The sequence below is a fragment of the Trachurus trachurus genome, assembly GCF_905171665.1.
Source record: "Trachurus trachurus genome assembly, chromosome: 17".
Taxonomy (NCBI): Eukaryota; Metazoa; Chordata; class Actinopteri; order Carangiformes; family Carangidae; genus Trachurus; species Trachurus trachurus.
In genome coordinates, this window is record NC_139900.1 from 21464360 (window position 1) to 21481136 (window position 16777).

The 16777-nt window shown below is 40.6% G+C and overlaps 1 protein-coding gene across 1 annotated transcript in view; it reads right to left on the reverse strand.

The window, feature by feature from the left end:
* The window catches only part of pappa2 (pappalysin 2), a 77522-nt gene that overhangs the window by 27318 nt on the left and 33427 nt on the right, over positions 1 to 16777 (reverse strand). Inside the window, exons 11-16 of the mRNA XM_083991515.1 lie at positions 15075 to 15378; positions 11163 to 11291; positions 10960 to 11045; positions 6103 to 6299; positions 2676 to 2789; positions 187 to 322 (exon numbers count right to left, since the gene is read on the reverse strand). Coding sequence (XP_083847641.1) covers positions 187 to 322; positions 2676 to 2789; positions 6103 to 6299; positions 10960 to 11045; positions 11163 to 11291; positions 15075 to 15378 — 966 coding nt within the window. The remainder of the gene's footprint in view (positions 1 to 186; positions 323 to 2675; positions 2790 to 6102; positions 6300 to 10959; positions 11046 to 11162; positions 11292 to 15074; positions 15379 to 16777) is intronic.

The following is a 16777-nucleotide window of genomic DNA, read 5'->3' on the forward strand; positions in this document are numbered from 1 at the left end:
ACTGGTACCAGGTAGGGGTGGTGTTGTGCAAATTTGAAACCTAGTTACATCATTGGAAGACAACTGAGGGAATATAGTCCCCTTTAAGCAGTTCAGCAGCAACTGTTTCTTTTAGTCTCTATCGTTTAACATGTTTTCATTTTGCTTTTGAAATGATCAGATAAAACCTACAGGTATAAAAAGTACCTAGTGAGTGGTTTCTGCCTGTAGTGTCAGTCAGTAAGATGGTGGCTGTTCTGCGACACTGCTCCCCAGACCATGACCCATCTGAAGCCAAGTACACCATGACAGAGGCTGCCACACCAGGATGGACGAATCCCACCTGGATCAATAGTAAAGGTGGCAACAATTTCAAAGGCAGAAAGAAAAACATACTGTACATTACACACAGAGACAGATATATACATAAAACAAAGTAGTTTGATATTACAAATTGTAACTTTCCATTAATTATGGTTTGTTTTCAACAGTATACAGGTGGTTACACAAAAGAATTTGCACAGTGGAGGGTGGGAATGGTAGGAATGTATAAACCTGATGTGAATCTCCTTGTGGCCAGTGCAAAGTAGCTAATAACACCCTAGAAGTGTCTAAGTTCAGTGGCCCCGTCATTCAAAGGCTGTCCAATTTCAACTTCTCTTTAAATGCTGCAGAGAAATATGATCTGACAGGTGGGTTTTTCGCAGCCCAACCTATCCCAAGATTAATTGCACACCAGTGATGAAGCAGTTTTGAAACTTGAACTAATACAAAACCATGGATAAATAGGAAACCCTCTTAAGACCAGACAGTCTTATCTCAGTGTGACCTTTACAGTCTACGTGGTTGATGGGGTCGATGAATTGGAACACAGCTCATGTGTGACTGTCGTAGCACAGGACAGTCTGTAGTCTCCTATGGGAGTCAGAGGGAGTGAGAATGGCAATAACTGTGCATAATAGATGCAAGTCTGCAAGAATGACCATTGAATGGCGCTGACCACGGGAGCAGGAGGTGGCTGCTGTACCATGTCATGGTAACTACCACTGGAATCCAAGTTGACTGTGGCCTCTGTTCTCAGACTGAGGCCTCTGTTCTCTGTTACAGAACTACACCTTTTCACAGCCACCTGCCAGGCCCACACACTGAGAACTTTTCATAATCAAAAGACTGATTTTAAGCGAAGTATCAATTTGAGGAAATGTCAAACACACCTTCTTCCAAATGAAGATATAGGACTTTTGAATGAGATTGGGGCCTTTTAGAGAGCTAGCAGAGATGGATATGACAGAGTAGCTGGGAAACACTTTCCAGATCAATTAAGAAAAGATATATGAGCAAGGGAGGCCTCTCAGAAACAGAAAGAAACCCTTCAAGGAAAAAGAGGTGTTTCAGGGGGAGCTGACAGACATGGGTGATAAAATGAAGGCCTTTCAGACGGTGAAAGAGTTTTTAGGATGAAAGCAGCCCTCCAGAGAGGTTGCAGAGATGTGTCTGATAAAGAGGACGTCCAAAAAAAAAAAAAGCAGGGAATGGAAAGATGAGTCATTCAACAAAGAAGTGGAAATGGTGAGAGAGAAAGACAAAAAAAATGAGTATGTGCGAGGAGGGAAAGAGGCAAGTTCCTAACTGTAAAAGACGCTGTAATCCAGAGGATGACAGACAAGGTTGTTAAGCTATAAGTCACATCAACAGCTAGTCTACACGAAGTCTAGATCTGCCCAGTTGATTGTGGGACCTGTGTGTATGGAAAGATTAAATAATAAAAAAACTACTAAATACAAGAACCAGACACAGGTCTGGAATGGAAAGCCAGATCTGAATGTAATGCAGTATATAAACCAGGACGTGTATGGTGAAGTACTGTTGGCTCGAGGACATTGGAGTCGTAAAGATAAGCAGAATTATGCATATAAAACATTTTAACTGTAATCGTTATTCTCTGTTGACATAGCCTTTGACAAGAAAGCACTTTTAAAGGTTGCTTATTAATCACAAATAAATTACCAACAATGTTACAGTATGTTCAAGAATAATTTTTAAATCATGTTTTTTGTTATCCTGTATTTTTTGGATGCAAAATAAATGACAATTAATAATGTATTCAAGATGCATGAGAGATTTATTTATGATAACATTTTTATTATTCCTTCAGATGCCAGTATTTTAATAACTCTTGAACCTTTAAAGTCTTTAATTATGAATTATGAGTGAATTATATAACACTTGTCCTTCCACTATTAGTAAACTTGTAATGATCATTGTTGAGAGATTTCGATGATTAGCGCCCTTACAGTCAAACTATGGAATGAGTATAATGTTAGTCATGACTTGGTAATCATCTACAGATCATTACAACTCATAATTCACAACTGAGAAATGACTAATATCGTAAGAAAATGCATTATATGAACAATGTAATTGTTAGTAAGTGAGGAATGTGTGCATGTGTGGAGGTCTGAGCCAGCAGTCTGTTTGAGAGGCCCTTCAACCCCATTAAAAAAGTATTGGAAAGTGCTGGAAGCTGTTGAAGAGTAGCCACCCACAGTCACTGAGTGGAGGGGAGAACACATACAGTATGTGCAAAGACACACACACACACACACACACACACACACACACACACACACACACACACACACACACACACACACACACACACACACACACACACACACACACACACACACACATACCTTCAGCCAGAATGAATGTTCCAGGTCATTGTTTGTGTCAGATCGAGCCGTGCAAGGGAACCAGGCGTCACTGGGCAATTTCTCACTCATGTCCAGGTGCTGGTACCTGCAGAGCTTCACACAGAAAACAACATAACGCTGAGTGTGAAACAAGAAATAATCACCAGTTAAAAACTCATCTATACAGAAAAGCATTTAATTGTTAGGAGTTTTTACCCACTGCCGATTTATTGTACATATCTAAACTACTGTATATTGTGTTTAAGTTCCAAATGCGTTTTATACTGATTGTGTGATTGAATGTCTTTTTTAATATGAAACACTCTGTGTACGCGTACTATGATGGGTGCTATATAAATAAAGTTTTACCTACTTACTTAATTTATAGTATTACTGGCAGATGACCCAACTTTATTGTTTGAAACGTATTTCATTTATTGTGAAAACTGTTAATTTCATTGTAATGCGATACTTGATAAAAAAAATTAAAAAAACTTGATAAAAAAACTCAACAGTACCATCATTGTCGCATCCTGAACAACTACGAGCGAATGAACTGGGAAAATACTGATTCTGTTCTTCATGGTCAAGCTCCCCCACCACTACAAGATTTTGTTCAAGAAAACTCAAACAGATCGACCAGAGCAGGCTCTAGGATGTAAAGTACCATTCAGGAAAAGCACGTTTGGTCAAGCAACATTCTCCTATCATGCATCTAAAACCTTTTACCGAGCACAACATGAACTACCAACCATCACATCATCATCCAAACATCTTAAAGCATGGCATTGGAGAACCAGACCTGTGAACATGATCATGTCTAAATTTGTACACTTACTGTTTGTTTGTTGTATGCTTGTTGCACTTTACTACGGGCATTCTGCAATAGGATCTTGCACTTTATTACAGGCATTTTTGCAATAAAAATCAGCAGTTTCCCGTACAATCCAGCACTTTATTATGGCATCTTGCAATAGAATACAGCTGTATAGTGCACAATTTAGAACTTTGAACGGGCATTTTGCAATTGAATTTCAACATTTTGCTAATTGAGCGTTTATCGTACCCAACTCATAGTTTGTGTTGTTGTGCTTTTCTGTTTTTCTCTCCCTCTCTAATGGTGGAGCTTTGTGGTTCTTTGTCCTGTTTTTCTACTTAACACCTACCTGCCAATGAGACAAGAGATGGAAATTAGCCACATGGCTATAATCTCGTTCATATACATTATAAATGTACATTAATATGTACTGTCCCATTTCTTAAGTTAATAAAAAAAAAAAGAAATTTGTACTAGTTTCATACATTCTATGTGACTATTCTGAGCCTCTGATAGTGAAGTAGTTCTGACTTAATTCATGACACTTTGATTTGTTTTGTTTATTCCACCTTTCCTCATGTGGGCACTGAAGTATGAACAATCCCAGAAGGTTTGCCAGTTCTGATGTGCTGTAACCAGTGTGTCTGACACCATTAGTCCTCCCTTGATAAAAAGTGACCTAAATCGTTCTCTGCTCAGTCAAGTAGCACTTACTCAATTCTGCATCATTTGTATGTGGCCTACCGTGCGAGGGAGTAAGGCTGACGTGAGCACGTTTCTAAAACTCTGACATAATATGGAACCTGGGCAATGGCGGACCTGAGGGACCTCATATGATTGCAGAAATTTTATGGGAGATGTCAGAGTGAAAAATTATTGATATATTTTGTACCAAAGTTGTAAAAAGGAAGAAGGGAACTACGCTGTATTCAAAGTTGCTGTGCTGTCATCGAAAGTTCTGCCAAAATCTCCTCCAAAGTTATGTGCGGAGCCCCTCCTCTACCAGGGCCTGCACAGTTTTTCAGCCATCCGTCTGGCAACACAGAAATGCTTTAATATTTATCAATGATGCACAAAGTCATTATAGGCCTGTGATCCAGCTCTTTCATGTAATTCACTGTGACCATAAGAGCGCCTTTGCCCATTCTTGTTATTTTTGCCTTGAATAAAAACAAGGTTCTTCTCAGAAATGCTTATGACCCAGCCATCATTCAGATGATAGAATGAAGTAGCCAACGGAAAGGACCCTTGAGGCTACATCCACACTACTGCATGTTATGTGTATGCGTGTGTAAACTGTCTTCCCTGCAGTTGGTTAGTTAGAAAATACTACAAAGCAGGGACAGCAATAACATCTGTAGCATTAATACACAGATTTACACAGTGTAACAGCTACTTGCAATCAAAAGTCAGTGGCACATGTAATAAGTTGCTCTCATTGCTTTCTCCACTGATAGTTCAGGGTGATAAGATCCAACTAGGGACCAACTGTATCGGTCTGCCTCAGTGTCTCCAAAAGTATTTGTTTTTGTGGTTTGAAATCTAATAGTGTGGATGGCAGATGGAAATGTAAATGAAAGAGATGCATGAGGTCAATACAAAGTCAGTCACCGACAAAAGGAGCAGAGGCGTTTGCTTTCTGCTATGAAAAGATCCAGCGCAGTCTGCCAGATATTTGACCTGTGGAATGTCAGACTCACCGCTGTGACTGACTAAGAAGTAACTGTATCTGACAGAAACATTGATTTGAAGGCAAAGATTGTTGCAATACAGCTTCCAGACACAAGTGGCAGCATTGGCAACGATATAGCTGAGTGAAATTGCAAGGAGTTAGTGAGGAATAAACTGTGAGTCAGTTGTTATCTTGAATTGTACATGTACCTTGTTGGTTCTCGGTTGGTTCTAATTCACTGCCCAGAAAGAAAGTTCACCATAAATCACATGAGTTTAGTTTTTTAAATATTATTTCATTAGCATCAAATGCCTGAAAGGACACGTCACTTGAGGAGAAAGACAGAACCACAGTATGTACAAAAGTATGATGTTCCCTAATCAATAACTGCAACAGAACCTTTCTTTCTCCTTGTCTATAAGTAGAAGATGTAATGTAGGGATGTAATTAGATGGAGGTAGAATATTATAAGAGACATATTTCATTTATCCTTCAAGATCAGGATATCGTCTTCTGTGCAGATTTAGCTGATTGGTCCAGAATTGGAGAATTTATGTGGACAGAAAAAGTGCAGAGATCAAGTAAGCTGAGCATCTAAGAGTAGTTAACTCAAAGGCAGTTGGACTTCACCTTTCATCCAAGAGGATTCATCAGTTCTGAATGGTTGGGAGACCCAGGTATTTAACCTCTGGGTCTCTGCAAAGGCCAAATACCAGGGTCTCCCCACAAGTCTACAACCAATCCAACTGCCCTTCGCATAACTCCTTTTGGCGAGTCATGACCTGGATGACTGAGAATCTTCTTAGACATCTCAAGTGAGTTGGACTGTTTTAGAAATGTGGCCAGAGTTGTCCGAGTTGAGGATTTCATCAATGGCCTCCAAAAGAAGTTGATTATAATCTGGATCTTGTAGTTTGTACTTTATACCTCAGTAATACCTTCGTGAGTGATGGCTCCCCGGTGGCAGCGTGGGCGGGGCAGTTGCTGGGGTCCTGATGAGAGGCAGTGGCAGTGGATGCCCACTGGTCCGTGTAGCCCAGGGGTGTGAAGTAGCCGCAGTCCTGAACACTGGAGCCGCGCTCAAACTCCTCACATACACCATCACCATCGAAAACATAACACTGGCTGGGTTCACCTTGGGAGATGGAGACGAGAATGAGAGAGGAGGATTTATGAAAGAATATAAAGCCTGGTTTCTTAATCTGGCAGGGTATACTCTCATCCCCCACTGTTAGACTCCCATCCAAATCTATTTGTCAGTGAACCAAACCTGAGCAAATCTACTCTGTATTTTCGTTGGCCACTTTTAATGTTAGCCACGTCAACTCAGCCGTATCTGACTCTCTGTGCTGTCAACAGACTGTAAATTATGGAGAGAAATGAACTTTGACTTCAATTAATTATTTCAGATCACGATAGTTCTGTAATGTTATTAGGCGGCGGGAGAACCGACCGTGTCACCTGATCAATCAGTTTGATCTCATAATCAGCTCTGTGGCTCGTAGTCACCAGCTAACAACAGCAGCAGTATGTGTTACAAAGAACTGTCAGTGCAATGTTCAAAAGTTCTTCCAGGTCTGGTAGATATTGTTTTTCCTATTATTGTGTCTACTAATAAATTTAGATTTTTGTTTTTCGACCAAGCAAAAATCCAGTAACATCAAGCAACAGGAAAACAAAACAAAGTCGCTCAAACCTGCCTGTGACAGCTGAACTCTTGATCTACTGCAGCAGTATGAACTTATTTTTGAGGTATTTTGTCAGATGACAATGGAGAATGGCAGGAAATTAGGGCTGCTTTGTCTTAGTCAACGCAGATCTTTAAAGACAAAAATGAAATTAATCTGCCGAGAAAGAATACTGGCATTATGGTATTTTTAGGGTTTTAAAATTAATTCTAAAATGTCATTCCAACAAGTTTTTACAACTGAATTAAAATAGTTTTTCATTGGTATGTACAGGGGGTTGACCTACGTAAAAGCTCCACAGCTCAACTGTGAAAACTCGTTTTTGGACTTTGGACTTGCTATTTTTTATTAGTGGATGGAGTTTGACACAGCTTTGAAACTTCTCAAAAAAATAAAAAATAAATTCTAGGTGGTTTCTTTTCAAGCCACTACTTTCAAAATAGAACTTTCTCAATCAAATCCAATGCATGTTTTGGTTTCATTTTATGTAAGATATCTAGCTGCAAGGTTCTTGTTTTATCTCTTTATCTCCATGGGAAGACCTCAAGGATGCTTTAAGGTTTTGGTAAAACCTTTGCGCTAAAGAACTTTTCTCAATATGTAATTGATGTTGGTTGGAGGAAAAGGTCGGCTTCTATGCTCCCTGTAACAAGGTTGTAGCAGCTATGATCAGTATAGTATGTAGCCTACAATACAGTAAGGGTCTTGACATAATGTACTGCAGCGGTTTATCACAAAAAGAGTGGGAAACATAAGCTGAACAACAGCTTGTAAAGCAGCAGCTATTCATAAAAAGGGCGGAAAACACTTCAGAAGTTTGGCCTCATTAAAATCTGGACAGCTGCAGAAGTTAGGCAGACATAGCCGTGTCAGAGAGTCAGTGCAGCGCAATTGGCTTCAATTAGTTGATGGAAACGTGTTTCTGATCAAAAGCAAATTAGGCCTAGACAATTCTACGCCATATTGTCATCCTGAGTTCATTTGGCAATACTAGATTAAGTGAACTCACCAAACACCCCACCCCTGCTTTGACAACACCTGTGAAAATGATTAAGTCTTTTTAATTCCAAGTCTTTTTTCAACTTCGTTTTAAGCATTACAAAAGAGGACTGATTGACAATCTTTGACTTGACTTAACTATTAGGACCATCTGTTTTTTATTAGGTCTGCATGCTGTAACCAGATTGTGCAATTTAACCTTCATTTAATCAGGCAGTAAAAAAAATTAAATTAAAAATCTGTATAATCTATAAAAAAACAACAACCTGAAAGCAGTATTTCATTACAACCATAACAAATGCAGCTTGTCCATGGCTTTGTCCGTGACAAGATGACTGTAAAAGCAGTTGGTGTCAGAACAGCACAACTATAGTAACTTACATAAGCCCAGCAAAACAAGAGCAAAACCGTTCGGCATAGCAGGAGTTAACTGGGTCAAGGAAATGTGGCAAGAATACCTAAACAAATATTCTGTCTATGACTAAGAAGTACAACTGAATAATTGGTTTTAAGAGTTGCAATTTGTAAAGACCTGTTTTTGCCAAATTGTTTTCCTTCCTAGTCATGATGTCTTTTATTGTAAAACAAGAGATGTAATAGCTTCAGTCACGGCATGGCTAGCCCTGGTGGGAGACAGGGGGGTTGTGTGTGTGTGTGTGTTTGCGTGTGTGTGCTGGGGGGACTTGTTTCCCCCTGATAAATAAATTGACTAGATGATGGAAATTTTAGCCCTGTAATAAGCTCTTGTAACACCACACATCACATGAATAACTACCATCCAGCTGCTGGTGGAAACCACACATGGCCTAAAAAGGAAGTGACTAACATAGTGTCTCTTTTCAACTGACCTGACACATCTTGTTAGGGATACTATGGAATATTCATGAAATCACCCCCCAAAAAAGTTGGACATTATAAAAAAGCCACACTTATTCAACTTAGCTTCTGGCGACTGAGGAGCATTTGGGCAAACATTCCTTTATATGGAGGATGAATTTTAAGGCTGTGGAGGAACACCACATACCACAACAGTGGAGCTGATTCCTTGTGTCAATGTGGCTAATGCCTGCTCTCATCTGGTCCAAGTCTTTCAATGAGAAACAGAGCCACTTGGAGACACATGGACGTGTTAGCGCCAAGCCTCCGATGTGTGTGAGGCTAACAGCGCCGCCATCGCAGCATAATGCAATATTCAGTGTGTGTTAATATACATGAGTAAATGGCTAATTATGCGACATTATGAAATCATGCATGAGGTTCGTGTTCTCAGTGGTCTCTGTCTGGCTTCACCGCATCGCATTTTTGAATGTTTACCTAATATTAAGGTCAAAAAAACACATGTTGACAGAGGCAGAGTCCTCCGCCATCTGCTTACAATGCCATATTTTGGGTAAACTCCCTTCCATGTTGTGCCGTGAGGCTTTTGTTGTGGCCTGCCTGCATGCTTCAGACTGGGCAAGGGTGCAGACACAAAGTATTGTTGTCCTGTGGTGGAATCACAGACGATGGGTGCTCTCTCTGTGGCTTCTTTGTTTGTCTTCAGACATGTTATGCTGCATGGTTTTGGTACTTTTTACTGCCTCCTAAACCACCTATTCCAGGGTTAGCTGATGGATAAAAGGCTATATAGGACGCAATTTTGAAAAGAACTATGTTTTTGATATTTTGCAATCACATCTGTAGCACATAGCAGTTATTACTATACATAGTGGGCGAGTGGACAGTTAAATCCAGAAGAAGACCTTCCAACTGTATCTCTCAGCAATGATCCAGCAACAGTACCAGCACATTTACTGTATTACTCTGCTTTTTTGCTAACAAAAACAAATCATAGAAAAGATTAAAATCTGAAGGTCAGATGTTAAGGAGTCTGACAGCCTTAACAAGTGAATCTTTTGCAGTCTTGAACACCCACCAAGCTGCTCTGTGTCTGCCATGTGACTCACTGCACAACAAATTAACTGTTAATGTCTCTTGTCTCACCATAAATCTTTGGTTGTTTATTCTATGAACAAATCATGCATTCTAGTCTAAACCAAACCTCACTAAAGTTAACCTGGCCTAAACCCTGACCACACTTGCTCTTACAAAAACGTCCCCACCTCCCCCCTGCATGATTTGATTCTGGCGGTCAGAAACACAAGGTGGCCTCCAATCACTTAAGTGTGGGGTCATTGTATAACAATTGTCAGAAGCAAAGGCTTTTACAGCTGGTTATGATCTCTCTCAGTGAGGAGAGCTGGCCAATTGTTACAGATGTGATTTGATAATACGAGACTCATTACTTACTTTAGATAAAGCATATCAATGAAATAAAAAAAATGGCAGCAGTGTCTAGAACACAACAACTTGTGAGCTGATTTCTGCTCAGAGTGTCCACTTTAAAACCGCAACACACTCTTTGATAAAAAATCACTGAACTCCATTTATCAATATTCCCAGGATTGTATCGGGTCCTTGAAATCCTAGGAAGGCCAAAGCCCTTTTAATAAAGGAAACATGCCTGACATATGTTTTGAGACTGAGCAGTGTACTTTACTGCAGAAAAGTGTTTTTCTGGTGTTTCTCTGCCAGCCTGATGTCAAAATGTTTCAGGTCTCTAAACAAGACTTGTGACTTAGCGAACCAAAAACTCACTTTTTACCCCTCAGCTCATCTGTTTTCTCTTATGTTGCTGTGATGTTACATTAATGGTTTGTGGAATCAGTTCAAGCCAGAAGCTTTCATGTCTTGTAAATTAACTTTGATTGGCTTGATTTGTTTTTTTCTAAGTGCTGCTGCTTGCACAAATGATAGAACTCTGGCTATTAAGTCACTTCTCTTTCGCATTAAAAGTTTATATGGTATGTGTCTTTTACATTAAAGAGTGCAGAGTTTGTGTTGCTATCGTTTTGAAAGCTCGACATGTTTTCAGCCTTTTCCTGTGTTTTATGTTAAGTTTTGATCCATTATAAGATATATTTGTGGTTTTAATGACCAAAAACATCTCAATGTAGGTACATCTCCTCAAAGCGAAGATCAAAGGCTCTTCCAGAAAATCCCATTATTCAGTCACACAGAAAACATTCAACCAATCAGAAAATACTGGAGTAAAATGAACTAACTTACCGTGACAGTTGAAGCCCGTCTCCTTGAGACATTTCTTAGAGCAGCCATCCCCATCCAGCAGATTGCTGTCATCACACTCCTCTGTCCTAAAGAAAGAAGATCACAATCAATCACTTACAATTTCAATACAGTCTCCATTCCCATCATATAATTAGTCACCATTATTAATAGTCTTGTTGATGCATTCACAAAAATGCACCGACCCCTGTATGCGGCCATCCCCGCAGTAGGACTGCCCATGGGTGTAGAGGAGAGGTGGGGAGGGGTCGCTGAGGAGACCATCTGCTTCCACCTGGATCGTGTACTTGTACTCAACTCCCTGTGTTACAGAGCTGGGGAGAGGAGAGGACAAAAAAGGATTTCGTGAGTGCAAAACATTGCTTTGTTTTTGGCATAATAAATAAAATTATTAAACAGCAGTCCAAAGTTTGTTATGTTCTTAAAAGGAGCAATAAGCACAATTTTTTACTGCTTCGTAGTACAAACTGATCATATAATCTTTACAAGGCTGTTGATCAATACAAGTGACTCATTCAAAACTTAGGAATAATTAGTGAGGTTGTCCGTGCCAGTGTGGTTAACAATTACCTAATTCTCTTGCTTACTTTGTCCTTTGTGCTGAGGAAGCTTTGTATTTACCATTTGCCACAACATCAGTGCTACATTAGTCCTGATGGATTCTACACACAGCAGCTCTTGGGACTGCAACAACAACAAAAGTGGAACTTGTAGTTACAGTGGCTTCTATCTGTAACCTTGCAATTTCCAGTGACCTTAGAGCCCAACAGCAGGAAGTGTGTGTAACAATACCTGTGCTCCAGTGTCAGGACTATCGATCTGTTTCGGTGGACTCTGTCTATAAAAAGAGCCCTTGTCCCTGTTTTCCAGGCACAGAGCTTCTGCCTCTCTATCTGCCTGGTACACAAATCAGCTCAGCATCTAAGGTGTGTCCAGTTTCTCCAGACTCCACAAATTTCCCTTTATTAATTATGGATCAGAAAGCTCCCCCCTCCCCTATTTATCTGTACTGTGTCTATATTTGTCAAATTCTCCAACCATCTGCCATCATTCTTTTCCTCTCTCGGAGGGCACTGGCTCCTTGAGTGTGTTCATATGGAACTACGTTTGGTCTTTTTCCCTTTGTCTCGATGTATTTTGTACTTCCACTTCCTCCCTCCATGTCTAATTTCCTCTTAAACTATAAGCAGTGCACTTCTTTAATGTTGCTGGCCCCAAATTGATAAGATGGTATCACACGCACTACTGCCAACATGCAAAGGTTCTGTGGAAATTTACTGCTGTAAAATCTCTTTCATGGCTGTAAATTCCTTACCTTTTCTCCTCAACAAAGGAAACCTTTGAAGAGACTCTTAAATATCTCCCTCATCTGAAGAGAAATTAAACCTTAAGTATCACACTTGAGTAGAAACCCCAAGGTGCAACCAATCCCTGCAGTATACTCCACACTGTGCCCACTCAAGAAATAAAAAATGTGTCTGCAGCAAAACAACACAAAGTAATATATTAAAGGGATAGTTCAACATTTTGGCAAATTAGCCCATTGCCATAATCCCTCTCGTTTTAGGGGTAGGTTTGTTACCTTTAATTGTCGGTGCAAGCTATTGTTAGAATGGCGCTACGCTACGGAGGCTAATGGGATTTCTTGGTTTCCCTCATCAAACTCATCAAATAAACATTCCAACAACTCCAAAATGCTCTCATGGACAAGTTGTGACCTGCACATTCACCACGCTATGAGATCATAACAGAACGTTACGAGACAGAGTTGTTTTTTAAGGGAAATTCATGCAAAACCGCTGATGCGTGTTTCCGTCGGGGGCAATTTTTCGGTATTTCATGAGGGCAACCAAGAAATTCCATTAGCCTCCATAGTGTAGCTCTGGGCAGCTCACAGCTCTGCTCCGCCGTTCTAAAAATAGCTTGCACCGACAAATACATTAAAGGTAACAAACCTACTCCTAAGACTATAGGGATTATGGCAATGGGCCAATTTGCCAAAATGTTGAACTATCCCTTTAAAGCCCAGTGACAAGCTAGTTTCTACAAAATTCTAAACGTGTGTATATAACAAGTGAAAAAAATGATCTGTTCTCTCCTTCACAGACCTGGTTATATGTAACATGAAGATGCCTGTCCATGGCAAAACTTGTCAGATCCACATCTCCGTCATGCAGAAATTGTTGAACATTTGAACATTTTCCCATAGCATCCCTTCTGCAGTTTTGGCCTGTGTTCAGGACTAGTTCGTGGTGTGGCATAGCACAGATAACTGGTTGATAAAACACTGCAGAAGACAACTGGTTGTAATTAGTGATGAGCTTAGATCCAGGTTAGGGTAAGGATAATAAAACAGACTTTGATTTCCTATGTGGTCGGCCAGCACAGCCTACAAACTGTGTCTCTAGTCCCTAACAACATCCTGACTACGGCCAGAATGATTTCTATGTTCTCAGAATTTAGACATTTTCTTTCATTTGTTGATTCATTTGGACATCTAATGATAGTCTCAAGCATCACAGTGGTCAATTAAACAGTCCTGCTTGTTGCTTGCACTCATCTCTCCCTCTCTGAATTCTTCTTAGTCAGCCTGTGCTGACCATGGTGCAAGTTCAGCAGGAGGAAACGGCTGAGGACTTGATCCAAGCAGTTACTGGTGTTTATGGCCTCTGCTGCTCACATTTGGTTCATATTCAAAAATAAGGGAAAAAAATTCTGCTTCTGCTTACTTTGCTTCAACTCTGCTGTGCTGTCGTCTCCCTCTGTCCCCATTACCTTCCTGCACCTACATTATCCTCCACCTTAAGTTTCATTTCTTGTCTTCAAACCTCTCTTTCCCAACACCTCTGTTTTGTGTCTCTCTATGTGTATCTACATCTTTTCCAAATCCCTTTGCCTCCACTCTCACTCCTCTTCTTTTTCATCTTCTCTCCCCTCCATTATCCCACCCTCTATTTTGCTCTCTCCCCTCTCTTCCAAACTCATTGCTCTCAAACACTCTCTTCTCCTCACATCAACCCCTCGCTGCCCTCCTCAGTCCCACATAACTTAATTCCCATCGGTTCTTACATCTTTTTGCACTTAGACACAGCTTGTGTAACATAGGAGACGTGTTCCCTGAAAAATAAACTGTTTTTGAAGCTGTGTCCACCTAACATCTGCCCCACTCTGTAAAACAGGCAACAGCTTCTCAGAAACTGAGAGTGCCACAACATTTGAAATCAGCCCCAAAAGATCTGCAATCATGTGACACGGCCGTCCTAAACTGGCAGGTTCTTATCAGCGTTTGTGCAAAAGTTGTATAACAAAGGATGAGAGTAGAGATTTAGGGTATTTTCGGGGAGGGCTGTTATTTGGTGAGATAAAAACCAAACTGGCTTGTGGCTTTATATTTGGATTCCGGTAATCATTTGGACACCCTACAGTACAAGACAGGAAACAAACTGATTCAACTTAGCCCTGAAACTTCAGCGTGCTTTTGATTGAGTATATGCTTGTTGAAACAGATTTGGATCAGTAGCCGCAGCTCGGCATCCCCATGTTGGAAACATTTGTGTTCTGAGCTTTTCAAACAGAACCAGACCCAAACACTTTTAAGAGATGAGCAGATGAGCAGATCTGAGGACACACACATACACACACTAACGCTCAAAGGTATGCTGTGGAATTTATACTCCATGTTGGCCATGAATAACTCCTTTTTTCTTTTTACCCTCAGTCCTATTTCCTTGTGAACTGCTGATGTCTGACAAGGTGGTGTGTGTTTAAGAGTGTTTCTTTGTGAGTGTGTGTCCAGCATTAGCAGCTGGCACCGCATCCATGATATAAATATTCATCCACACCTGAGAGAAAACCAGACTCTGGAACTCGCCTTAAGTGGAGTATTTTTAAGGTGGTTTGGGCGGAAAAAACACCTGTCAATTCCCGTTCCGCATTATGGTCACCTCCTGCAAAGCAAATCCCTGCTCAATTATGAACAGAGAATGTCTCTAGAACCGCAAATCGGGCTGATATAACATTGCTGAGTGAATGAAATTTGCTTGTACTGAAGACATGACTCCAAAATAATCTGAACTGAGTGAGAATTTAGCGTTTACCGGTCAGTGAAAGTCTGCTGAGTCTGAGGTGATGGGGATTTGCCAGGGAAGGGTGGATGCCGCTGAATCCAGTACAGCAGAGGCTGGCAGCTGGAGCACAGGGGGCTGCCAGCACCCGAGGACAACATGGCTGCATCTATCTCCATCTTCTCGTCGAAGGTGCAGAGTTTGATGGCAGCGATGGCGGTGTTGTGGGTGTCGAGCCTCAAGGTGAGGGCCATGTCACAGAAGACATGCTGTGGCCCAAGGTTAATGCTTTTGCCTGTATCTGTTATCAGCTCCACATTGGCTATGGCTGGGTTGTCTGGGAAATGATAACAGAGACAGATAATATTAGATGTGATACATGCAGCATGTAATTAGATATACATCAGAGATACTGACAGTCTTTTATGTCTGTCAGATATGAACGGCTAACAAACCTTGGACAAGTTTCTTGGTGATTATATAAAATACTGTTTGTAGTTTTTTTTTTATTTTGTCCTTTTCGATTTCGTGTTTTTTGTTCTATTCCCCAAATCTTTTTAGACCACACTTGTGTCTTTTATTATAAGTCAACTGCAACTTGAAGGGCAGGACTGTATTTGGTGGCCAGGAAACTGGAAGCAAAGTCAATCCATCCATTCATTATCCATACTGCTTATCCTCACAGAGGGCCCGTCAGTTGACACTGAGCAATGGCAGGGTAAACACTGGACAGGGGAAGAAAGTTTTCTACATTTGATAAAAGACAATAACCATGACTGACTAAAGCTTGACAGACAATGACAAGTTGCCTGTGAAGTAATAGTGCTTCTACGCTTTCCAAATGGTTCAAATTCTCTTCTCAGAAAACCATAAAACAGTGAATGGTTGGTTTAGTTCTTTCATAAGAAGAAGAAGGAGAAAAATGTCTAAAAAAAACTCTACCCCACAGTTTCAGGTTTGAGTGTGTGGTCTGTATCAGCCTGATATCAAAACACACCAATTGCATTATGACCTGACCTGTATGTCATAGCTTACTAGATACACAATGTTGTTACTTTTAGTCAGGTGTAAAAGCATGGAGAAAAGATATACATACTGAGGGGTAGATCTAAACTGCCTTCTCCCGGAATCAGAGGTCTCTAGTTATGTTTAGGGGCTTTCAGTTTGGTTAGACTGATGATCTCTTTATGGACGGCTCACACACCAGCACTGATCATGTGGAAATAATTTGGAAAAGAGAGCTCCATCTGCAAATTACCACTACGTGGGAGGATGTACAGTACAGTGTGTCTGCAACAGCCCCAGGGCTAGAATTAGACGTCACCTCCACTGGGGCCAGGGGATTGATATATCACACATGTATGTAGCACATTCTCTTGTCTAATTTGTCCATCTTTGTTGTTTGCTTACGACTATGTGGTTTTGAACTAACATCCATAATGTCAAAGGGGACATATTATGGAAATATCACTTTTTGAAGGCTCTTTAACATATATTTGGGTGTTTGTCTTGCCTTCCGGCCCCAAAAATGTGAGAATTGACAAAGAAATCTGTAATGTGCAGGCTCCCTACAGTAGGTTGAAATCCATGTGGTTTTACGAGCTGTTCCTTCAATTGTCTTCCAATGATTTAACTAGTTTTTGAATTTGCATAATACCACCCCTACCTGGGACTGGTAGAAGGGATGGGGCGGGGCAAGCAGTGGTTCATTTGCATTTAAAGGGACAGGCACTGAA